Below are 26,610 nucleotides of genomic sequence, written 5' to 3'. Positions count from 1 at the left end.
GCTTGATAGATGTTTACAAGTTTGGTTTCTTGTAGGATAGAAATCTCAGTGATACAAAGAAGGAAAAGACAATCAGAGTGCATGGTTTGCTTTTCGAGATTAAAGGAGGGACAGGACAGAGAGTAGGTAGGCCCAGGCATCCTGAGGTGTTTTGCTTTGCTCCACAGATGTAGATAAGAGCTGCTTATCTTCAGTGTGGGCAACTTCACCTGAGCCAGAAGTGTTCTGGGCAGAGAACATAATCCCCCTGCTGGAATTTCAAGGAATGCTTTCCATTTCTGAATGGCAGAAATGAGTTTCCTTCTTGAAATTCTCTGAAATGCTCTCTTTTGGTGGCTCTTGTGTTTGAACAGGGTTCCACAGCAAGTTTGCTACTTCAGGCTTCTCTTTGTGTAAGGTTTTGTGCTGGTGTGTGTGTGGAGCAGTTGATGAGCCCAGATTTTTTTCAGTATTCTTTTAACACCAAAACATTGTATTAGTTTATGCCTAAACATTGATGTGTACATTTTTAACAAAAACTGGTTATTTCTTCTTCAAAAATTAAAACCAAATCAAATTTAGATGAAAAAAACCCAGAACTTGCTATTTTCTAAGCCTTAGCAGGCAAACCTATTTACCTTCATGCTGATTTTTAAAAGGAAAAAAGTATTAAATAGTATTAAAACATTAAAACTTCAATTTATTTGATGGTGTTTGCTATGTAAAAATTCTGCTATAATTTGTAGCTAGTGTTAATGTAACTACTGTCAGGAAAATATTTATGCAAACTTTCGTGTGATAAATCACCCAACATTTTGTAGGCTTAACTAGTCACTGCTTCTTTTTATTTACTATTTTTTGTATCTGTTTGGTAGTGAAGGCTATGTATTTATGTGCTTAACATTATAAAAATGAAAATATTACATGAACTTGAAATTTTGAGAGGATTTTTTTATTTGTGTACTGCCAAATCTTACTGATAATTTAAAGAAATAATGATTCTCTGTCCAAGAGCTTTGCCAGGTGTACCTTGGCTTTTTTTCCCTTTGCAATGTTATACTGCAGCTGAAGTCTATTTTGCACTTTGTTGCACAGTGGAATTTCACCCTTCTTGCATAAAAACTGCCTACTTGGAGCAGGGTGCTTTAGAAAAATAAAGGAAGGGAGCAGCTATGAAGAAAAACAGCTGAACACTTCAGAGTGGGAACTAGTTGGACAGAGGGAAGTTGTGGCTATTTACACCCTGAATCTGGTACAGTTATGAACCTGAGTGTGTTGTGGAAACTGAACCAAATGCTGCCTTTAAAACCAGATTTTTTTTTCCATTCCCAGCAGACATATTTGAAGTAGCAAGTGCTCAGTGTATAAACGCTTTGATCGGATTAGCAGATTTGAGGATTAGGTTTGTCTGTTTCAGAACTGGAAATCACTTTTTCTAAAAAACTCCTATGCCTGCATATGTATGCTAGCTTTCAGAAATTCTCCTTTCTTTCCTTATTTATACTTTAATCCTGGATAATATAAATGTAGGCACATATAATGCATTGTATGATTAAAACTTGTGAGAAAAGTGGAAAAATGGATGCTTTCATTCACTTGAGTCAACGGTCCTAAATCTGTCTCACAGTACTGGTTATTCATCTGACATGGTCACAAAAACCTCCCTGTCAGCTGACAATTGTCTGCCTAAAGCTTACTCTGTAAGCAGGAATTACTTCCCTCCTTTCTCCATCCATTTGGGGAGTAAAGCTGAAGTGACTAAATTTTGAAAATCTGGAGCGCTTGCAGAAAGCACCTTGGGCATGTTAGGCCTGTAAAATCTGATGGGCACTGGAATGTTCTGGCATTTGGTGTGTGCACAGTGGGCATTGGTGCTCCTGCGATTTCGCTGCAGGGCTTTGTCCTTGGGCTCTGTCTTAGGTGGTTGGTGGCCCTGGTGGCAGTGCTGGAGTTGTCCCCTGTGCTCTGTGCCACAGAAGTGTACTGAGATGTTATGTGCTTTTATTTTTATACTCCTGATTCAGTTTGCCATTGAACATTCTTTAATCTGATTGATTTATATGTGGATAGCTGAAGGTAATGCATATAATCTAGTGACCTGCTCTAAATTGAAAATCTCTAATTTTTATTGGATAAGTCTGGTGTCAGACCTGAAAATAAGAGTGAAATAAGTTCACATGCGTGTATATATGTTCCCCTGAACATATATATATATATATATAAAATGCAGTATATATATGTTCCCCCTGAGCATATGTGTATATATATAAAATACAGTATATATAAGTTCCCAGAACATATATATACTGCATTATGTATCTGTAGTTTTAAAAATAGTTCAAATCTGAGGCTTCACCATTTCTCCTTTTTTATGGGAGAGCATGAAGATTTAGTGCATGAAATGGACAATTTACACTATAAGGATGAGGAAATGTATAAAAAAAACTGTGTGGAAATGAATCTGGTTGTTGTGGTTTGAAAAGCAGCCATTGTGCCTGTGTGTGGATTTGTTTCCAAGAAAGTTTCAGTGGCAGATTTATGGAGCAGGTAACCAAATTGTCCTGGTAAAGTATAGTCACTCTGGATCTGGATCAATACTCCATAGAGTAAATACAGATGAATTTCTGCGTACAGATGACTGACATTTCAAGCTAGAATTTAAAGATTCTGTATTTTCAGTGGTTTTTCAAGGAGAAGATGGGTGCACTTTTAGATCTGTAGCTCTCAAACAAAATTGCCAGTGAGAGGACTGCAGCCTCTATAGCAATTGGAAATACAGTATCAGCTCCTAAAAAAGAGCATGATTTTCACTAGATTTATAATTATTGGATGAATTCTTAAAATAGTAATAAAACTGATTTTTTTGCTTTGATTGAATAGAACACAAATCTGAAATACATAGCTCAGTGAAGAATTCTAAAGTATTTTATTTTTCAATTAATAGAAATTGATGACATCAATTAAGTCAAATTACTGTCCTCTGGTTATAGGATTTTATAGAAAAAATGTGTTTTGAAAACTCTCACCTTTTTCATAAACTGCAGTAAGTAAAAACTTCAGATGGGGTCAATTAAATTTTAAAGATTTAGCAAATAGAAGGTTTATTAAACATTCCTGTTATCCCTCAGTGAAGTGCTGCAAAATACTGTTTGCTGCAGTACCTCTGCAGGTTTGGGGCTTCATGCAGATCACTCCCAGCCTTTATTTGGTTGCAGTAACATTCTACTCTTTGTATTATATTGCACTTAGATTGCATATAAGTCTGATTCTTTCTGCTGCTTGAATTACAGATTATTATATTTCATACTACTTTAGGTGTTGTGGACTTTTTATTTCATGCTACCTACGCAGGCTTTGAAGTGTAAAACCTTTTTATGGCAACTGCTGCTCCTGTGATTACTGTTTGCACAAGTGGGATCTGCACTGATGGCAGTTTGATCAAGGAGGTGAAGGAGGCTTTGCAGGAATGTATCATGTACTGTATGCAAATTTCTTTTAGTTTAAAATTATTTAGAACACTTGCATACTCTGCATTAAGCAATTCCCCTCAGATTTAAGGGGGAATAAAAAAACCCTAAAAAAAGATTCATCCACTCCTACCTGAAGCTTTTTTTGGGCTAATTAAATGCCTTTCTTTCAGGTCCCTTCCCCTCTCCCCCCACATTAGCATTATGAAACAGGTTAGTAAAGTCACGGTTTCTTTCAAGCTATTTTAGTAACATAGATTTTACTTTGGTATCTTATTTTCACAGAAGTTTTTGCTGTGGTTAATAAAAAAGTTTGATCTGTTGGGGCTTGATTTGGTAGACAATGTGAATATTTTGTCCTCTTTTGGTTTGTTTATTACAACTTCCCAGAAACTGAGTATATACATTTTGTATTTCTGAATGGGAAATTGAAGGAGAAGCAAATAGTTGGTGTGGAACCCTCTGTATTATTTTTGGACTAGAGAAACCTGACATCCAAGAAAATTGCTTATGCAGTTAGATTTTAGTTGTTTCTCCATTGGGGTGCATTACACACTTAGCTTTAGAACACAAGAAATGATGATTTATGCAGTACATAATGGTCCAGGGGTAATGAGTATGTCACTGCATGCTTTGTGAAAAGGAAATTCAGGGAACCATAAGTTACAGAATAAATAGTGACAACAGTGAATTAGAGATCCATAATTCCACTGAGGGGTTCTGAGCATGGCATAAACTTCAAATGTGAGGCTTGGGTGGTTTCTGGTGCTCCATCACTGGAGCTCAGCAGAATTAATTCCTGTTTGAGACCCTTAATTCCAAATTAATGAGATTTTCTTTTCTTGTTCAACACCTGAACCTCACCTTCTTTTCCATTTTAAGCAGTGTGTGCCCACATTTTTCTATCAGGACATCTTTGCTGCTCCCAGTGTGTTCCCTTTTTCTTGCAAGTTTCAGGAAAGGAGCAACAACACCTTTCATTTTCAAACTACTGCAAACTGACATCTCAGCCTCACTTAGAATGGTTTTATTGCTGTCTTGTTGTCCAAAGCTGTCCAAAGCTGCTCATCAGTCAGGCCTAAAACCTGTGACCTTGTGTTTGATAAAAGCTCTTAGCTCGATATGTGTGTTTTTTATGGAATTTAAAGAGAAAGTAAGTGTGCTGTGGTTGTAACTGCAGTTAATTTCTTGTGGAGTTGTGCAGCTTTTAAATAAATGGTTAGAAATTTTTTTTATGCAGTTAATCTCTTAAGAATTCTTTGGGAAAAATAAAAATAGGGGATTTTTACAGAACATGGTTGGTTTTATTTTTAAGTGATATAAAGTACTTGTGATGCTTTATGATATGTATTAATCATAGGCTACAAAGTGGATATCTTTTCACAAATTGAATAATAGATTATGTACATAAGTATTTAGTGGAAGATAATAACAAAGAATTCCTTATGTTTTTTCCAATGTATCAGTTGTCCAGAATCACAGGTGCTGGCTGCTCTTGCTACATAAAGAGTGTTGCTTCTTAGGCTGTGTATGTCTCTCTTGCATATGAATTATGAAAAGAACATTTTATTTCATCAGATTCAAGTTTTAATCAGAATTCTTTATTCTTTCCTTTTTAAAAGACTTGCATACACACAGAGTGTATGTGCTGAAACTATAGTAATGGATTGAAAAACCCAAATACTTCTATTTTTGTATTAGGTTTGAAGTTTTCTAGTGTTATTTTAACAATCAATGTAGTAAGCCTTTGCCTTTTATGCAGACACAGTACAGATGACACAAATATTATTGCTGGAATTCTATTATTATTGATTCTTTTTTTACTGTCGTTCCTAGGATTTTTGGTGTTTGGGATCCCACAATGCAAACTGAGACTGATGCCAAGGATTCAGAACAGGAAGCTAGTTCTAAAACAAATTGTTCTTGGGGATAAAATAGTGGGGCCTTTCACAGATTTTTTTTTTTTTTCTTTCTGATTTGCCAGAGAACAAGGTGAAGCTGACCATGGAAATATTATTATCTGTGTTTAATACCTCGAGAAGAGAAGCACCAAGTAATTAAGTGACTAATTCAAGGTTATGCAAAACTCTGTGGCAAAGCTGGGACTTGAGCCCATTTCTTTCAAGTCCAAGGTTAATATCTCAACCACCACACCATTCTTCCTCTAAGAATGTAGCTTTCATTTTAACCCAAAATTTCACTTATGCTAATTTTACTGCAAAACCAAAATCCCTTTGAATTAAATTTTCTGTAGTTACTCTCAAGTAACAAGGGACTTAAAAACTACTTCTGCAAAGTCTGACTATTATTAAGGAGTATTTGTAGATAAAATAACTGATATTTGAAAACATGTTCAACCTTAAATATGCTTTTATTACTTTTTATGTTTTCTTTGATATTTTTTTTTCTTTCCTCTGCCACCTAATACTATAGATAAATGATTATTGACTGTAACTGCTTCTGGAAACTAGATAGGTTGTGTCTATCTCAGCAATATTTGAATTACAAAGTATGGTTGTTATATTTCTTCTCTCTCTCAATATATATTTATAAAAGGGAAGCTGAATTCTGAAGGAATTATTAATAATGTGACAGTTCAGTGTTCTAAAAGTTAAAGCTGCTGTAGAGGGACAATTGACATCAGACTTGAGTTATACTTTAGCTCTCGCTTTAAAGAATTAAAAGTGTAGTATTCAAGACAAAAAGTGAGGTATGAGTACATGCTGCCTGTCTAGAAGATGTTTTATCATGGACCAAAATTATTTCTTCTAATGCAACTTGTGCAACTCCATCTGGAATAATATGGGAATTGTTTTACGGTTCAGCCCTGAAAAAGGGTGACAAGTCAGGACCAGTAACTGGAAGAACAACAAAGAATTAGGAGTGTAATCATGGATGCTATAAATTACTGGGAAAGAAATGGAACATTAAGGAAGTCTGAAGTATTGTATATCTAATGTGTGTGCTGCTTTAGGAAACACACAAGCATTTTATTTGCCAAAATATTTTCAGGGGAACTCAATATTCAGAGGCAGCTTCAATGATCTGGTTTGTTAAGAAGCCAACTGGGGTAGAAATAAATGTAATGGTACTTTTGGATATTATTCATTCTTATTCAGTTGGCTCTGTGCTGTGTGCTAATACCTGGTCCTCTTAAACTAATTCAGAAGATCTTGTAAATATTTGAGTGAATAAACAAATAATGTATTTTAAATGTTTATATCTTATCTATACAAAGATATTGGAGAACAATAACAGTTTTGGCATCAAACTATTCCTGAAGCACAAATTTAATTTTTTTAATGAATGAAGAAATAAAGAAAGAGAAAAGTTAAAATAATTCCATCAGAAGGCTGCTGCAGTGCAGGGAAGACAACTGCAGTGCTCATGAGATTGGTGTTGTCTTCCCAATTGTCATTTAGCAAGTGCTTTGTTCTGACTCAGTGTACCGTGCAAAACAGGACCTTTTTATCCTTTCTCCTGGTCCAGACATATAACCTCTAAACCTACCTCTACTTTTTTACACCAGGAGGGAACCATTACGTTTTGATGGAAAATATGCGCAAGTTAGTCTTTAATAGTCATGCAATTGTATATATTTCCTAAACCTATTGATCCTTTCATATGCTGTTAACTGATACTATGTAGAATTTGGATTACAGAGGAATTCCAAGGAAAGCCAGGGATGACCAGCTGATTATGACCTTTACCATTTGTTAAAAAATTGGTGAAATGTTTCTGCTTGTAGTGAAATTATTATCTAGGAGCAAAGGGTTTTTCTGGGCAGGATTATAGCCACTGCATGCTAATTAATGGAACAAAGGGATAAGGATTACAGAAGCAATAACAGTAAAATATCCAGGGGCAATTGCACTGGGGCATTATCTCTGTCAGCTGTGCTGTTGTGTGCTTTGGCACATCTCTTCTCTTCCCACAGTAACCAGAGACTTTTACCAGGGCCTCAGAGAAACTCGCCTCGTTCTGTCCATGTGGGTTTCCCTTGCCAGCAGAAATCCTGCCCACAGGGTCAGCAGAACCAGATGGGGAGGAGAAAATAATCTAATGCTGGTATTCTGAGTAAGATGTCAACTGTTCTCCAAAAGGGATAGAGGATGGGTGGTTTCTGTAACCACTAATTGTGGGAGAAACTGTTTAGGGTGAAGTGATTCACTCTTCAAAACTACACAGTGGCACTTCGGCTATCCTCAGTTTGTTCTGCCATGACATCTTAATGTATAGAGAGATTTTCTCAGCTATCAGGGTCATCAAATAGTTCTAAATCTGGTAACTGATAGTTAAGTTTTTACTGGAAAGCATGGCAGTATGATAAAAGGTTAGTTTGCTGAAGAATGTTTTCATTTCTAGTACTGAGTACTAGAGACCAGATATTCTTAGCATATTCTCTAGATAGTCGGCGTTTTCTTCAATTTCTACTCCACTGTTTAATTTAGAAATATTGTCTTGTCAGTGCTTCTAGTGGCTCTTTTTTAAATTTATCCTATCTCACACCTTGAGGCCCCTAAACCCTGATTTTTAGGTAGTTAAGCAAGTGGCTTCATGCGGTTTTTCTATTTGGTGTTTTGGGAAGAAATTTCAAATCTCTTCTAACACAAATCTCTTCTAAAGAGATCACCAAACACTCTTCACTTGAACCAAGAATATAAAAGGGCCAGGGGTGTGATTGGAGTATTTACATGCTTATTTCTTGATATTTTTTTTCAAAATGCAATATTGACAGAAAAGCTGTAAAATTGACGGAGATCAAAGTAAGATTCTTTAATATAAACAGTTGAAAAATTTTCTAATTTATTGCACTAAATGCTCCCTTTCACTGTTCCCTATAAATGTATAATTTTATTTTTCGGACGTGCATGGATGTACTGATTGGCAGTGTTCTTGTGGTTTGACTTTTCATCACCACTTGGAACAGGAAAACTTTGAAGAATGAGCCAAAAGCAAATTATGAACAGTGCAGTTTTTTGTTTGCTTTATAGGCTGGAAAACACTCTCTTATCAGCTAAAGCATCTTTCAGCCTCCATCTGATTAGGGTGTTCTAGAGACATCTAGAGATGTGTGATGGCACCATTAGAGCATTAATAAAGCTCAGGAATCCACACAAGCTAAGTGCTAGTGCAGTGTTGCAGGCAGGCTTGGGCTGTGGCTGTGAAATGACCTTTTCCATGTTCAAAAGCCCTTTAGGAGAGTTTGGGTGTAGGTTTCTGTCGTGTTCTACTGGGACACAGCAGCAGGAAACTGAGAGGGGTTATTTTAAAAATGGATGGTTGGGAACGAGATTAAGCCAAATGAGGCAAACATTGGATCTGAGAACCATTTATTGGTAACAAAAATGAGATGGAAAAGGAGTTTCCCAAATGAAAGAGGGCTAGAAGAGACAGAAAAGAAGGCAGGAAAATGGAAAAGTCCTGGAGGAGAGGGAAGAGAGTGGAGAGAGAGGCACAAGTGGAGCTTGGGAGCGCTGTCCATGTCCTGTGGTGGGGCTGGGCACTGGACAGGAGCTGAGGGGGGAGAGAGCAGCAGGGCCTGGATGGGCAGGGCTGGACAAGGTGGCCCAGGCAGGGACACAGAGACAAGCAGGCAGGGCGTTGGTCAGGGACACAGGAAGGTGGGATGGACATGAGGGTGAGCAAGAGCCAGTGAGGTCAGGAGAGCCAAAAGATAGCCTGGGGCCAGGGCAAAAAGCCTAGGATTCTAAAAGTCCCACAAGATGAAAGCATAAGCCCCAAATGCAAGTTCAAAAAAGCCCCCAAGGCTTAGGGTACAGTCACTTTTTATGCCTCTTGGCCTCTCCCAAAATCTGCCTGCTGACAGGAGACTTGCTGATACCCATAAAGAGTGGTTGAATGTCGAGTAGGTTTTATTATGCTGTAGGATTTTCAGTTATCAGAACCCTTCCCAGTTGTGATACTGTGATAGGAATGCAAGCTTTTTTTCAGAGTCAGGAATTTCTATGCAGACATTGAAAGTAAATATAAAATAAATTAATAACTCTATATAACAGGTTATGTGGTGATAGGGCAAGTTAGAATTCTAGAGCAAGAAGAAATGCATGCAGTGCAACCCGTGATTAAAATGGTCCCTGTGAATTGTGTTCAGTCTGTGTTAAAAAAAAATAATGTAGGTGGTGTTCTATTGCAGTCTTTAAAGATATCTTGCATCTTTTGCCAGTGGCTATTATGCATTCAGGCACCTCAGGAACAAAGAAATGACAGAGAAATGGATGGCCTGGGTTTAACTAAGTAGGTGATGGTACAGATGAGGCCTGATAAGCTTAACACTCCATCTCTGTGCTGCCACTGTGGTTTGCAAGGAGATTAGAACTGTCTGACTGTGAGGAGGGCAAGCTCCACAAATTCACTCATACATGGCAGTTCTGTAATGAGGTGATACTTCATTCCTTAAACTACTGAACTAGAACTGCACAAACAGATGTGTGCCTCTGGCAGTGCTGTGCAGGCAGCACAGGCTCTGCCGTGCCTCCAAATGCAAACACAATGTCCACTTGCCTCAATTATATTTTATTGGTATATGCTGTTCTTTGTATGTTTGTAATAGTAAGGGACAAATTATGTTGTTGTGAAAAAGGGAAAGTAATTTTAAGGGTGTTTATAATGCAGGGTAGGGTCTGAAAGGATCTAAATAATTATTGTAATTTTCAGTGGGTTAATGTGAAAAAATTTGTGTTGGAAATTGAGAGCACCTTTCCCTTGGTTATTTACACTATGTTGTTTTGTAGTAAAGCTTTCAGAAAGCTCACAAGATGGAGATGTGGCCCCACTTTGAGTGTTTTACACAGTGAACAGCCCAAGGTCAGCTCAGACTCAGAACTCAGCTTCTCTGTGTTTGGGGGCAACAGTTTCACAGAGCCATGGAAGGATGTGAAATGACCACTGAGACCCTAATTCACACAGGGGTATCTTTATGTGCTGACTTGTTCTGCCTGCTTTAATAGCACCACTTGTGATTTTAACTTCAGTATTTGTTAATTATTCTGCTGCTTAGAGCCTTGAATGCAGTTCACCAAGGTCATTGCAGCTGTGGTGCACACTGAGGAATTTATCAATAGGTTGCTTTGCAATGACCTGTGATTGTGGTGCCTTTGTTTGATGTTCTGAGGTTTAGTGAAATTCTGTATTTTTATGAAGCAATGAAGTAGTTGCAATCTGCTGATGGCAGTTTGCTGAACCTTGTCAACAAAGGATATATTTTTAAAATGGAAACTTTAATTTCCATGTCTGTGAAAATGCAGTGTTAATTACAGCAGCCTAAGGTTTACTTTGTACAAAAACAGCACTTAGAAGAACTTTAACACAATGAATATTTAAATTGTGTTCTTTAGAAAGCAACAGCACTCTCTTTTAAAGCAGAGACCCAGTAACTTTATCTTGTTTCCTCTCCTAGAAGCTTGCTGGTCTAGAGACAGTCCATTGGATTAACAGAACCTCCAAATGCTTTTTTTCCTAAGAAGGGGATGCCTCTATTAGATGCTGATCACTTAAACCTTGCCTTTTTTTTCACTTGCAAAGAAAGGGCATTATTTAATTAACAGTGGAGTTGAATAAAAAACTTACTAACTTGGGGCATAAGTAAATGTAGTTTTCACTGATAAGCCTTTCCATTATGGGATATTGAACCCCACAAGACTTAGAATATTTCTACAGGTACATTCACTAGGAGAGTTTTTGTGATGCACAAATGTTATTTTAGGCATTGGTCATTTATACTAACATACAACCCAATCAGAGCAAGATCTTTTATTTAAGAAACAAATTTTCAAATTGCAGTACTTGAAAATATCGGCTGGTATGTGCATATGCTCCCAAAAACACAAGCTGTTTTTTCTATGTGCAAATAAAGTAATAATTTTTAAGTGCTCTAAGTGTGTGAACAGAAAAGATACAGTAAGGAGATAACAATATGTGTTCATTTTATACTTAAAAAAATTATGTGGTTACTGTGTTCTTCTGCTTGCTTCCTCTCTTGTGTGAAGGGAGGGAAAGTAAATTAATTACCATTAGCCTGAAGGAGAGCACACTGTACTCTTTACAACTTCATAGTATTGATTTGGCTGTTATTCATGGCTTCTATCCTCTGCTATGCAGATTGATGCATCTTTAATTCATAGATACATTATCATTAATAGTGGTTTATTGACCAAGCAAAACAAAGCTGTTGTTGGGGTCCTTTCTAGTGCCAAAGCTCTTGACTTTTTCTGATAAATGTATTTGTTTGTGCAGTCTAATACAGACTCTGGAGTTAGATGGTTTATTTCTATATACTGGGGTCTTAATCTGTTGTGGTGCTACTATAGGTAATACATATTTTTTTGTGAGATGATCTCTGTTGGTAATGTAATGAATTCCTAAATTACAAAGACGCTTTTTTGCTCTTTTTGAGACTCAGAAAAAAATCTGAAAAAGCATCTGTAGGTGCAGTTTGTGGTAACTGGGAGTGGGGCTGGCCCAGCATTATCCCCAATGGGCACAGCTGTGAGCAGCAGGTGAGCACAATTGAAGGTAACGAGCCAGGGAGTGCCCAGGGGCACTGACCAACCACCGAAGGGAGCAGAGGGCACACAGGGGCAGGGCATCAACAGGAGGGGATAAAAGGCTGGGCTGAGGCACAGGAAGGGCAGATACTTACAGCTTCCTGAAGTGATGTTCCTCTGTATGGGCAGATGCTTACAGTCTTCTGAATTGGTAAGGTGTTACTGTGTATGGGCTGAAGCTTTCTGAAATTGTGTGGTGTTACTCTGTGTATTGTGGCTGTCTCAACTGTGACTTGTGCTGTGACAGGCATCCCATGTTTGTATATGTATTTTACAGCAAACTGAACCTAGAAAAGTTTCAACATAGTAGAATCAAGAATGTGCCCTGCATTTTAACTTGAAATAGGTTTGCTTCAGATTTAATTTGGGCAAATTTCTTTGAAGCTGTCAAAAACAGAATGAAGCTGATGGTTTGCTGAAATGCTTACAATCTGATCAGATACTGACTTGTGGGTACACAAAAATAAATCTTCTCTAGCTTGGTAGCCAACTTATTTTCTTGTTTAGGTTTGTGAGATTTTTTGGCCGAGGAGAAAAAGGCAAGTTTGTAACACAGGTGTGAGAGTACACAAATTTCTGAGTAGCGGGTCTGAATCTCGTTCATTTTGGATGATAGGTTTTGGTGAAGATGATATCATTAAGCACATATCTACAAGTAATAAAACCAGCTTGAGTTTTCAGTTTTGGAGGAAATAGAGGCAGAGACTGGGGCTGCTGTACTTCAGTCCTCTCTGCAACATTTGAAATTGCTCAGGGTTTATTTACTCTTTGCAGTGATGTTTGGGAATACCTATGTGTGGGTATGATATGGTACCCACTCTATGATCTAGAGTATTCATCCAATTTTCATAAAAAACCAAAACAACCAATCAAAACAGAAAAAAAAAAGCACCAAAACAAACAAAAAGCCCTCCAAAAACCAAAACAAAAAAAAGGAAGAAGCAAACCAAAGAAAGAGCTACAAGCAGAACTCTGGCTGGGATTTTGATGCACAGGACTTTTCCTTAATGAGGTTTCAAGTGTCATTTTTAAAAGTGTGAGAGAGAAAAAACTTTGTTGAGGGGAAAAACGCTTTGAGAGCCAGCATGCCAGATGCCAATCTAAGACTCTCTCATAGCTAAATGGTCCAAAGAGAAAAGGATCTGCACCAGTTCTGCTGTACAGGGCATTCGTTTATATCATATTACAGCCTTTCAAAGGCAGTTATTAAATATTGGACTAAGGGTGGTTTGGCATTTGAACTTTAACCCTTTGTTTGTCCTGGTCTGTTCACCAGTTTGTTTTGTGAAGCTTTGAAGGGAATCATGATGGATCTGCTGCTCTCCAGAAGGATGCAGCAGGGCTGGCCATCCCCTGCTCTTTCTTTGAAGTTTTATAAGGGACTGGCAATCACATATGGAAGTGAAAAGCATTAGCTTGTGTGGCAAAACCACAAATATGTTTTCACGCTTCCAGGCAGTGCCAAATGCTATAGTTAGGTTCCCAAATATTTTTTCTTTTTTTATGGGTAACTTACTGAATTCTTTTTAAGACATTTGCCCTCAGACCACATGCAGGTGGTCTGATTGGTCTGATTTTCACAGATGCTGAGAATAGACTGATATTGCTGGCTTTGATGGGACTGAGGGGAGTAAAGATTTTTGAAAACATAGTAATTTTTAACATTCAGTCATGAGCTGAAGAACTGGGAGCCTAAATTTAGGTACCCAAATTCAGGTATTCAGATGTTATGCTGTTTCTTGTCATTACAATTCCCCTTTGATCTGTAGATTCTGACACCTCTCTGAAGCCCTAAATCAATCAAAATACTTTTATCAGGTATTGCACAGAAAAGTGCAATGATGAGCCAGAGCAGCAGGGATCAATGCCATGTCCTTCAGAGTGACAAACCCTGAAATGAAATGCTCATTTTAGAGTTAATGTTGAAGGTACCACACAATGGTTTAGAGGCATCCAAGCAGACAAACGTTCATGGTAGAGAACATTGCAAAACATAATTTGTGTCCTGAGGAGATTGTGTTTCTTTTTCCGAGGAACAAAAGCCATTAGAGGTTCTTAAAAGCAGAATTTTTGGACCTTCTCAAAAGGCATGGATATTGCTAAGCAAAGGTTTGTCTTGGAACACACTTCTTTTTTTCTTTGTTTTTTTATTCTGCGTACATTCCACTTTATTTCAAGTTTTCTTGGCAGCTCATTTTATTTTATTGCTCATTTAGGGGCAACCATGAAGGGTGGGAAGGCAATTGTGTAATTTTTCTTAGATGGAAAATAAGTGCTGTCTAGTAAAAGTCTACAGAAACAGCAAAACCTGGTACAAGAGCTTGGTGTAAGGCAGGCATAGGTCGAGGGGGAACAGTAATGAGAGAAAGAGACATTCAGTGATAAGAGTAGTATAAAGAGGGAAAAAAAAGAATTAGCAGAATGTCTGATCGAAAAAAATTTTGTGGTTGTATCCTGTGACATTACAGCACAAAGTAAGCTGTCTCATTTGGCTGTTCTTGTTTCCAGCAGCCATGGAGGTTTTTGGAGTAGACAATGCAGCTTTGTGTACAAAAGAAAATGTAGTATCTCATCCCTGCTGAGAATTGGTGATGGCAGTGAACTGTCAGGTTACCTCCTCCTGAATCTTCAGTGGCTTAGAAGTGTCCAGGGGGAAAGGATTGCATTCTCAGATTGCTTCAGTGTTTTGTGGGGAACACATTAGTTATACATGCTTTTAATATACTTACTTTCCCCTGAAAATATGGAGAAGGCTTTGCCTTGGATGAACACAACTTCTGGATCGTGTTTGATTCTGCAGATTTATACTGACAGGTGTTTTGTTCCTCATGGAAAGCAGTTCATGTGAAATACTGTAGTGAGTATCCAGAATAGCCTTATGGAAAAAGGAGTCTCCAGGGCAGTTCCAGAATGTTCTTATTCAGTTTAAACGAGGGCTTTATGTTATTTTCTAAAATAGAAGCAAAGGTGTGGGTAATTGTATAGACAGCTTCTGTGAAATGTATTTCCAAAGCAGCTCTTAATAGGCTTTGTTAAGTAGCTCTTGAAAATCCTTGCTGGCCTGTGGAGATGTTTCAGATGTCTGAAAGAATTTGCAAGATAATGGTTGCTTTTTCAGCTATTTCAGTTATGATTAAATTGACAGTCAGGGGAGCTGGTGAGGTGACTCTCCTGGGGAAGGAGCCCCAGGTGGGCTCTGGAGGCAGAGCCAGGCAAGCCCTGCCAGACATTTCTGACTGGGGACAGCACTGACCAAAGCTACTCTGTTAAAGGGAGACATGGGAATGTATTTCCAGTTGCTGTTTCCTTGGAATTAGAATGCCTGTCTAGTTATTTGGATCACCCATTTGTGGTGTTTTTCTTTTAATTACCTACTTTGTATAAAAGTTAAAATACTGAAATAATCTCAGAGAGGAAGCATTTGAACCTCCTGGAGAATGTTTCCTTAACTTTTAATTTATTGGATGCTATAATTTATAGCATCTAATAAATTAAAATATAAGGAAAAAAATCTAATAAAAAAGCACCAATGTGGCTGCTTTTCTAAAATTGTACTTATGATGAGAAGTACTCTGTGGCAGAGTAGCTTTTATCTTCTCCCACTAGCAGAGCTGTTTTAACCATGCTGAAATTCCAATTAATGCCCTTCACATGGTATTTTCAGTTATATGGATGTTGTGTGTTTATATATAGATAGACATAAACATATCTAGTTGTGAAAGGTTCAAGAAGACACCTTGTGTGGCCTTTCACAGATGGGGCAGAGGAATGCTGCTAAATCAGGAGTTGGGATGTTTGGTTTTGATGATCATTCAGCTGAATGCTTTAATGCATTTGGTTTTGTGGCATTTACATATAGCCATGAGGTAAAAATAGGTCAGAAGTAAATATCTTTGTAAAGATTAAATATGCTGGGGGTATGGTGCCCTTGCAGTGATTTTAATGCGCAAATTATTTTGCAAGGAAAGCAGCAACTATCCTTGTCAAGTCTGCTGATGATAACAAATTTCCCAGGATAGTTGATCTTTGGCTATGACATACCAGGTACAGCACTGAGTAACTAATCACAGTAAAGAAGTATTCAAAAATATCCCAATATTTTGTTTTAAAAGTGTATTTTGTGAAGTAACCCAAATGGACTTTGAGGCAACAAGAGTTCCTCAGATACCAGTGTGTGTAAGAGTCAAATGTGATGAGCTAATCCAGAGCTCCTAGGAGATGTTTGATGAAATGAGTGAGAATTTCTCTGCAGAAAATGAGTGTGCCATCACACTGGGCATTGCTGATGGATTTCATCAACACAAAGAGGCTCAGGAAAGGTTAATAGGAGTGTGTAATGTGGTGTAACACAAACTCTCAATTACTAAGGAGTTCTCTGATGTCAAGGTGAGGAGAAGTGTGCTGTTGTGATTGATCTTGCCATACAGATCAAGAGGAAGTTAACAAAGCTGACTGTGGTTTATTGAGCAGGGCATTGGAAGAATAACCAAGAGAGCTTGTTCTCTTTGTAGTTCTGAATTGTTGTGTGACTTTGGGTACATCACTGAATTTAAGGAAAGCCCAATATCCCCTTCTGCATGGAGATTTTGATCTACATGCTTTATAAAATCTTTAAAACTCTGTGGGTGAAAAACTTAATACCAATTCTGAAGTAAAATAATTTTGTTCAACAACAAAATATCAAAATAAACAACTAGGGTTTTTTAGAGTTGCTCCACTGAATGAATGCATTTCAGAGTCAGGAGGAACAGATAGCAGCATGAATGTGGCACTGTAACAAAACCACCCCACCATGGGGTCAGTGTGATAAGGGGAAAATACAAAATCTTGTAGGAATGAGAGATTCACAGATGAGTCTGTCAGAGGAGTGCACCATCTGTATTGGATATCTCTGCTGTGCCTGTGCCATCTGAGTACCCTTCTGCTCAGTGGAAAAGCTCAGACTCCCCCTCACAGGCACATGTGATGCTGGAGAAGGTTTTTAATTTGGCTTGCAGTCGGGTTTGTTCCAGCAGTGCATCCATGGTTAGTGACCCCTCAGCTCTAATGAGGCATTCAGAGGCTGGGCTGGATAATTTTAAATCTTCTCCTGGGCATTGCTCTACCCTCTCCCACATGCAGAAGGGATGTGTGCTCTATGGTAGAGCACTGCAAGAGCTCAGGCCACAGAAGGGTTGAACTGTCACTGCTTTTGTCCCATCAGTTTCAATATGGATATTGTCTTATAAAATTCTGTGATTGACTTTCCAGATGAAAAGTAATTTATGCTTGTTTTGATTCAAAGCCATATTTTGCTACAGTCCCTTCTCTGTGCATAGCTTTTTAAAATTTCAACAGAACTGTTAATGGAGTAAGGCAGCAACTAATGAGACATTTTGAGTTTGCTCCATGTATGTGGCAGGTTTTGGGTTCTAGAATTTAAAAAGCCCACAAAATCAAAACCTGTATCAAGTGCAAAGAGGAAGAGGTGCTTTTAAAACACCCTGAATAAATGACATTTAAAAAAATAATTGTGCTGTTATGCTAAAAAAAAAAGTAAAAATTGTTATACATTAAGAGGAGTAAAGAAAAATGAAGTGCCTTAACGTTAGATGGCAATGAAGAATTGATTATTGAAAGAAAAAATTTCTTTATGCATAGAAAATTAGTTTATTATGAACCTTTTGATCCCTCAATTTAAAAGAACTTGACATAAAAATTTAAGGCTACTTCAGCTAGGAAAGTCAACTTTAGTGATAAATTCATGCATTTAGGGGTCAAGAATATGGTCAGGACTGTGGCATAACTTTTGGCTCTGTAACTAAAGAAACTGCTTTAAGAGCTGCAAATTGTATCAGCTGCAAGCTTTTTGCAGCCTTTCAGTCTCATTAATTGCATCTGATTGTTGGGGTATCTTAAATATATAATCAAAATAATTTTAATAAATTTATTAACATCTGTGGCCCTTCAGTCCAGCACTGCCGCTCTGCAGGGAGTCACTGCCAGGACTTGCGTGGCAGAGGGAGTGAAGCAAATCTAAACAGTTCAAGCTCTGCATGGCACAGCATTTCTGATGGGCCAGAGATATTAATTGAAATCAAAAGTTGGTGATTTAATCAAAAGCATATGTTTCTGCAATCTCTCTTTTACATTCGCAATGTTGAGGCTTGCACATCTGAAAGTGGTTTTTTGAAAATGGCATGGAGTAAACACACATTTAATTTTTTCATGGAAACAATGGATAGATTGGATATTTGATCTGCCATTTGCATGCTGGTTCTGCTTTTTCATTATAAAACATAAAATGTATATATGCACATATAGTTTTAACATGCCTGTGACAAAATCTCTCAACCAGCAACATTTGTGGAGCGTGTGCAATTGAGCCATGAATGCACCTCAGAGGCAAATTACAGCTCCAAACAGGCAACACAGAGAGATGATTTTTAAAGTATTATTGCAAGATTCCTGTTGAATTCCTTTCTTTAATCAGGATGGTAGTGGTATTTACTGGCTCTCAAAATCCCAGGGAGGGGGAAGAATTTTCATCATAAATGGGTAGTGTTCTGCAGATGTACAAAGCAACCAGAGCCCTTTTGAAAGACTGAGACTAAGGATGGTGTGCACACATGTAAGTAACTTGAAATATTTTTGTTTACAGCACAAAGGTGAATATCTTGATTTTGATAAGACTTGATAGAAGTAGATACAAACAGGAACACAAAGACCATTTTCTCTTTAGAATAAAAACAAGGAGAAAAAAATTTAAGCTGAAGTCAAGAGTCTTGCTTCAGGAGCTGATTCCTTTTCCTGCCTTGGTCATTCGAACTCTGTAGGTTTTGGAGTGGTTTGGCTTTTCTTTGTTTTTTTTGTTTTGAAGACTCTGGTATTTTTTTTTTTTTTTGTTAGGAATTCTTAGTTTGTGTGTGTTTGTGTTATCTTTCAGTGCCAAGTATTTAGATTGCATTAAACACTTCTGATCTGAGTTTTGTACAGATAGCTTTTTGGTTTGTTATTTCTAGATGATCATTTACCAAGAAAAAACCCCCACACCTAAATCAGTGAAAAACATAGAAGCATTAAGGGTTCTGACAGTGAAATACTGTCTGTCTTTCCCCGGTGCTTATGTGAAATGATCTGGCAAAACAGATACTGAAGAAATAATGTATTTTTTGTGGGCTTTCTCAAATGATAAATGTTCTTGTCTCTCTAGAGAATTTCTTACCAAATGCTGATTTTTGCAAGCCGACAGAATCAGCATTTCAAGTATTTTTTTTTATAATGCAGCAAATCAGAAGTTGTGCCTGCTTCATCTTCTAGACAATTGGAAATTCATTTATCAGAAGTTTCCAACTATGCCTCTAATATCTCATACTCTTTTTTTAAGCAAGTCACTTGTTTATAGCAAAGTCAGAGCTATTTTCTCTCCTTATAATAACAATAAACATGTATTATTGCCTCTGTTACAAATTATGAGAATTATCAGTATCTCTTAATGAAATAAAATTAGGGAAGATTGAAAAAACTGAAGGAATTTTTTTTTAAATAAAACAAAATGACAACTTTGTAATCAGCTTCATTTTTTTTACAGGGAAGGGAAGTAATTTAAGGCATTGCTTGTATGAGCAGCTTCATAGTAGCAGTACACCAAGGTAGTTTGCAAGTTTGATGTATCAAGGCCCAAAAGCTTTGTTTTTTCCACTACTCATTTTGTTTAACTGGAACAATAGTGCCATGCTGCTTTCTCAAGATGACATGAAAATAGAACAATTTCATTTAAAATTTTTCAAATTTATTTTGGAGGGACTATGTCTTTGCTGTTTTAATTTATTGAAACTTAACCCCAAATTTAATATGTAAAAATTTAGTGGTGGGGAAAGGATGAGGGCCTGGAGGTCAGATAACCTCTGCAGTGAAAGGAAGAGAATGCAATGTTAATGACGGCCTTTGTTGTGGTTTTATTGTGGCTTTGTGGGTTTTCACTGTCCTGTGTGATTCAGGTTTCTTGCATTGATAGTTTTTATAAAATCAGGTTCTCTGTGGGTGGAATCTGAATCCCAGCATCCTGCAGAGTGAGCACTGAGGGCACAGACACCCCCAGGTCAGGCTGGCACCTCTCCTGTCCAGGCACCAGGAGAGCAAAAACAGCTGCAAGTTTTTTACAACCACATACTTTTCCACATACTTTTCCTGTTTTGCAACCTTCCAATGATGGCTGAAAAATGATAGAAATGCTTTTTTTATGGCGGTGGAATTCCAAATATAAAATATATAATACATAAGCCTCTTGCTTGCCAGGGTCTTGCAGACCAAGCTCTCCTGGTTTTGTTGCAAATGTTCTTGAAGGTTTGCAGCAACTGAGCAGAGTTGCACACCATGAAACATGTGGGGTCTTTTCACATAGATTTGAAATAATATCTTCTATTTCTTCTTTTGTTTTGGAACTTTGGCTTTTGAATTATGAAAAAATGCCTTTATTTACTATGAGCTGGCATAATTATAAGATCATAAATTACAAGTTAAGAAATCATTCGCATCTCTTTTGAGTGCAAGTTATTTTTAGTTTTCAAAAGCACCAGTTACTCAACATTGAGAAGTGTGGCTTTTTAATGTGCTTTCACAAGAGCCTAATAGACCATGTGGTAGGGCTCTGTGTGCCTAGAAAATGTTGTGGATTTCAACAGTTCCATTCAGTTTTCAGGCAAGCACAGTGAGTAATTGCCTGGCTTTCTTCACTCAATGGCAAAGCTCAAATCAATAAATCTGATGACCTGAAAGCTGCCTCTTCAAGTGATGCATTTTAGAATACTTTCTAAAAACTCAAAGGTCAAGTCTAAAGGAAACATTTTTATCAGGAGGTGATGTGTTGAACATGATCTGTGCAGCTGGAAATAAGTGATTCAAATTTGTACTTGATTTGTTTTAAATTCCCCAAAGCTTCAAATCCTGTGTGATGTGGGCAGACATTGACATCATTAATTAACTGGTGGTGTTTTCAGTTTACTGATCATTTACTGCATTTTATCATGGTGTTGGTTGCAATAGCATTTGCCTCTCTTTTCTACTGTGCTCTTATATTTTCTCCAGTGAATAAAAAATAAAAGTGCATTTTTCTATTTTAGAAAAATCCCTTTTATCTCGAGTAATGACATAAATGGACTTTAAGACTTGAAGTCAGAACTCTGTTGATGGTATCTAAGTGCAGATCAAAGGGGGGAAAATCCCAAATCTCTCTGCCTGCCTCGAGGGAGTAAAATGCAAGGGGTTTGTTTGAGGTTTCTTAGGTTGCTAGATTCCTATTAAGGTCTCAAACCAGAGATTTCCTGACAGGCAATAATGTGGGAAAATGAAATTATTGCTGAAATTACATATATAAAAAAATTGCCCTAAATATTTACTGATAATTTTCTTTTTTTAACTTTGTTCTGAAATTGGCTGCAAATTATGTTTTATTAAATATTGTTTCACTATCAAAATATTCACACAAGTTTTTACAGAAAAATGTAAAGTTTAAAGGAAGTATAAAGTGTCAGTCTATCTTGAAAATTAGTTTTGTTGGGGGAAATGGGTCCAACATGTGCAGGCATTCTCTTAACAGAAGAGCCCTTTCTTGTCCCACCAGCCAGGACATAACTGGTTCTGGCTTATTCACTGTTTTGAACATTTTCATGTTCATCCAGCTGCTTTGAACCACTGTTTTTGCTCACCTTATTCTCCATTGTCTCTCTGGAGTTCTATAAGAATTATCATTCTGCAGGCAAATTTTAATGATAATTTTTTTTAAATGATACCACTTCATTTTATTCACTCAAACACTGGGCTGCCCAAGAGTCTGCTGGGGAGGTTGGGGAGATAATTTTGGCACAGGGCTTAATTGGCAGGAGGCAGGTGTGCCTTCCTCTGCCTCCCTGTGTCATAGAGGTGCAGGTTTGTGGTCAGGTGAAGGGTTTGGTGATGGACACCCATCAGTTCAGCACAACTGTGCATGTTTTAGAGAGAGAGAGAGGCAAAGAATGGCCAGAGTGGAAGCCAACAGTTCTCAGAGTACAGGCTGCAGTGGAATAACGTGGGGAAGAAGAATGTCCTCAGCATTAAATTCTTTCTAATAATTAATTTTTACAAAGCTTTCTTATAAACACTGGTGAGGAAAAAAGTATTGATATGCAGAAAATAGAGGATAAAACTTGTTTTGAATATATTTTTAGTGCTTAGGCATTCTGGGAGTTATTCACACTGTGAAATGTAATGCTCATATTGGATAAAGGATGCTTTGATGCTTGTGTTTAGATGAAGGCTCAAGTTGATGTACTTTGTTTAGGCTTTTCTTTGCATGAAAAGTTAAGCATGTCTAGATAAGCTTGTAGTGTGAGTACTCCTAATGTAAGTGTTGGATAAATCTTGTGAAATAGGCATCTGCAGGAAGTTCAGCTGAGGAGGATTCTAGGTTGCTAAGGCAGAGGGATTGCCAATCATATCACTGTTTTTACATGATTTTTGGAGGAGATACAAGCATTTTTTGTTACGTTTTTGGCTCTTGTTTAGTTGCAGGGAAGAGTAATTTAAACATTGTGAAGGGGAGTTATCGTTTTCCTACAGTGCATGAGATAAATATTTTTATTATTTTTTAAATGGACTTCTGGTTCTAATCCAGTTGTTCTCTCCCCATGACAGCATCTTGGCACAAAGCAGCCTGCTGTCACGCAAATAAACATCAAATAGATGAGGAATGTCAGCAAAAGTGTAATATAAAACGAATAATTAGTTGTCAAAATTTCAGCTGGTTCCCTGTGAGTAACTTTTCCCTATTTTTCTTTTCTTCTTCCAGAAATACAAAGAATATGAGAAGGATGTTGCAATAGAAGAAATTGATGGCCTTCAGCTTGTGAAAAAGTTAGCAAAGAATATGGAAGAAATGTTTCATAAGAAGTCTGAAGCTGTACGGGTAAGCAGCAGATCGATCTGCTATTTCCTTTTATGATGTAAAACTAAATATATGGTTTAGGCTCTGCTCTGAAGGCTGTACTAGCAATTGAAGGTGCTGAAGTGGAAATGCTAAAGCATTCAGAAGTATTTTAGAATCACTGTTCAAGAGAATAGATTTAAATTATGTATACTATCAATAGACAAATGTAAGAGTGTGCAATGAGATTGGGACTACCAATTTCCAATATGAGTTTGTAGCATATCACTGTGTGCAGTAAAACCTGAGCGCATATGGTTGAAATGTTAGATTTTAAAATATGCAACCAAAGCAGGCTTAATTTCACTGCTCACTATTATAACAATAGTATTGGAGGGAAATGTCTGAGTTCAGTAACTGTCCTTTAGTTCAGCAAAAGATGCAAACACTTCAAATGGTAAGCATTTTAATTGTGGTAAGTACTACATCACTCTTCAGTGATGATTATTTTTAATTATTATTAATGATCATTGAACAACTAGGCTGCTCTCTCTATGTCTGTAAGGTTTTGTGCCTTTTTTGCCTTTTCTGTTTTTGTATTTTTCTATCTCCATTCTGATCCTCCTTTTGTAGTAGCTTTGGTGTCATCTTCCTGGTGTAGTTTTCCTTTTGCATTATTCTTTACTAGAAATTGAGGTGACTGCCTGGAACAATGTGGCATCACCCCTGTCAGCAAACTCACAGGGCATTCTGGTGATGCTGTTTGCCATCAGCTGCTCTATTTCAGCCAGACTTAGCTGCTCAGTTGAGCTGAAGATGCTCCTGTCTCCACTGCAGAGCTGGAGGTATCACCCGAGGACAGGGATTCCTTTTGTGTGACTGAGGATACAGTTCCACCCTCAGCCTTGTATTATTTGTTATGGTGCAAAAGGGAGGAAGGAATTTGGCTACGTTTAAGAGGTTGAATTTTCAGGGCTGGCAGTGAAGTAAAACATATTTCAGCTTGTAAAACTGAGCTCACTTGGCAGGGAAGCAGAGAAAGACAATAAACATGGAACCCCGCAATGCTATTTTTACAGTGTGTTTTTCAGGGGAAAAACTACACTTTAATATGTGTGCAACAGCTTCCAGAAGCCTGAAGAATATTGACTTGGGGAAGGGGGAGGACTCTTTTCCTTGTTTCTTTGCAGAGAAAACTGCTCCCCTGAGACCATAATGTGAACAAAGCATTCTTGGAGCAGCACTTGTTTAGCGCGAGAGGTGACCAGTGAGCCGCGCTTGGCTGGTGAGGGAATAGAATTCCATCAGGGAGGAGTGGGGTGGGGAAGAGCAGTTTGTGTCTCAATTAGAGCTTCATAACAAATGCTTAGAACAGGTTTGGTCTCTTCATACAGATGGTGTTTTTATTTGAGGAGGAAAAAAAATACAGGATCAATACAGACCACCATGCTCTGAGTGAAAACAAGCCCAAATTCCGCGAAGTTAAACCATGCGTGTAATCTTGACTGAACAGATTTTAGTGCTGGAAAAAGTGACTGAAATCCAGAGCCCTTTTGGAAGGTTTCCATCTTTGGAAAGGAAGCTAAAAGTGTGGTTTGGACAGGGTCACTTTTAAGAAATCTGTTTAGTGTACTTTCAAATTAAGCTATTAATTTTTGCTTAATAATATAAATTGGTCCTTCTTGATGCTAGAGATGTAAAGACTGACTCATTCTGTTCTGGTAGTAAGTAGTGCTTGGTAATTTGCATCTTGAGAAGTACAAAAATCTTTGGTACAACAGAGGTTTTGCATAAATTTCGTCCTTGGTTCATCACAACTAAATTTCCCCTCATATTTGGGGAGGTGAGATGGGAATTAGAAAACTCCTTTACACTTAAGAGCTCTGTTCCATCCTGGTGCTGGATCATTTTGTCTCTAAAATATTTGAATTTTGACATAAGCTTTTGATGGAAAGATGTGCAAGAGCGCTGAAATGTACAATTCAGAGCAATATATATATATATTGGTGGTGATGTTGGAGGAAGTACTAAATGAAGATTACCATACAAAATATCCCTCAACCTTAGAAATAATGGGGACATGATTGTGAGGCTGCAAATCCAAGGACTCAGAAAATGTGTTCCAGTATTAGCCCAAATTGTTACCCTACACCACTGAGTGAATTTGCTTCAAGCACACATCAAAATCCAATGTTGATTAAAATGTTTTATCCAAAAGCATTTTGGGCTAAACATACTTCTTCAGGTGTTAGCAGATGTAGCACTCTGAAAATGTTTGGAAATTCATAGCACGTAAAGTGTTTGATTTGTAGAAAAAGCTGGGAAGAATGAGTTTTTGTGGAGATTTTTTTTTTTGTTGTCTTTTTTGTGGTTCTACTTAATGCTTTCAAACATATAAACTTATTTGAAGCTACTAATCACATTTGAACTCTTCTCCCCCTTCTCCCCCTTAATATTCTGGATGAATTTTTATCTTTCTGTCTCATCGCTTTTCATAGTGATTAGTAGGTTCAGTGTGATTTTTATCATATTCATTCCCTGTTTGAATTACCCTTCAGTATGCAATTATCCTATCACAGATTGTCCTATTTTTGTTCTGTCAGATACATAAGATAAATGGAAAACTGAAAGTACTAAACCAATTATATAACCTTTTGTCATCTACTTTCTGATGGAAAACCTTGCAAGCAACATTCCCCCCCTCCTTCTCCCCAGTGTTCACTATTTACCTTGGGTTTATGTCAGTTCAGGATATTCCTGTTAACCATTTCCTTCCTAATGCTGCCCTACTGATTGAATTTCAGGCAGGCAGGTTTGTGTTTTACTTTCAACTATTTGTGACATGAATTAAGTTAAAATCCCTGAGCTGTGGTTTTGATTCAATGCCGCTGGTGTTTTGTTTCTATCTGTGACAAAGGTAAATGAATCCATTTACTTTTAATATTACAAAGCTTGAGATGGGAAAAATCTTACTGCCCATAAGGTGAGAGACACAGAAATGTTTCCTGCACTGCTCAGCAGTTGTTTTAATTTTACAGCCAAACACAAATAATCCCTTTGAGACCTTTGTGTAGTCTGCTGTCACTTGAGGTATTGCTGCTTTTCTGGGACTTTTGCTTATTTCACTCATAGGAAGTTTTCTTCATTAGTCTTAAAGTTATCTGTGATTTCTTTTGAATATAATTTTTAGAAGGTTTTATGAATACTTCAGTGACTTTTCTAATTTGAAGTGGAATGGGAATGAATTATGTGACATAATGCTCAGTAAGTAAAAATGACCAGGGCAACAAACTTGATAGTGAAAAAGAGGTTAAAATTGTTCATTTGGTGCTTTTACTTTTCCTAATTATTGGCATATTGGGAAAAAATTGAAGGCTAGAGGGAAGAGAAAAAAATAGAAAAATGAAAGGTAACAAAGTTATTAGGGAATATTTGAAAAGCTATCATAACTTTAGCTTAGTACTAAAATTTTGATTTTCATTAATATTTTCTTGCAAATAAAGAGGTGCTATAAAAACTATTGTTTATTCACTGATATGATGGCAAATCAAGTGTTAAGGATGGTTTTTCTTTAAGGCAACTACCCTTGCTGCAGTGGAAAATGCAAATAAGAGGCTTCTTTTTATTAACTTTTCCTACTATAGCTACCTGGTGTTCATTGTGAAGCTGATTCTCATTATAACTGTACTGTGAAAAGTAATTGCTGTTGTACAGTAAT

At 37.3% G+C, this 26,610-nt stretch overlaps 1 protein-coding gene across 4 annotated transcripts in view; it reads left to right on the top strand.

Annotated features, from left to right (window-relative positions):
- CACNA2D3 (calcium voltage-gated channel auxiliary subunit alpha2delta 3) overlaps positions 1–26,610 on the top strand; it is a 454,430-nt gene that overhangs the window by 135,790 nt on the left and 292,030 nt on the right. For 3 of the 4 annotated variants that reach the window (XM_064723753.1, XM_064723751.1, XM_064723749.1), the window contains exon 3: positions 22,818–22,934. In XM_064723753.1, coding sequence (XP_064579823.1) covers positions 22,896–22,934 — 39 coding nt within the window. In that variant the 5' untranslated portion in view covers positions 22,818–22,895. Of the gene's footprint in view, positions 1–12,104; positions 12,165–22,817; positions 22,935–26,610 lie in introns of those variants that run through there. The other variant, XM_064723752.1, reaches the window with a different exon arrangement.

Source organism: Zonotrichia leucophrys, chromosome 12, assembly GCF_028769735.1.
Source record: "Zonotrichia leucophrys gambelii isolate GWCS_2022_RI chromosome 12, RI_Zleu_2.0, whole genome shotgun sequence".
In the NCBI taxonomy this organism is placed as follows: Eukaryota; Metazoa; Chordata; class Aves; order Passeriformes; family Passerellidae; genus Zonotrichia; species Zonotrichia leucophrys.
Note: the sequence above shows the minus strand (reverse complement) of the source record. Positions and strands in the feature narration are given on the sequence as shown.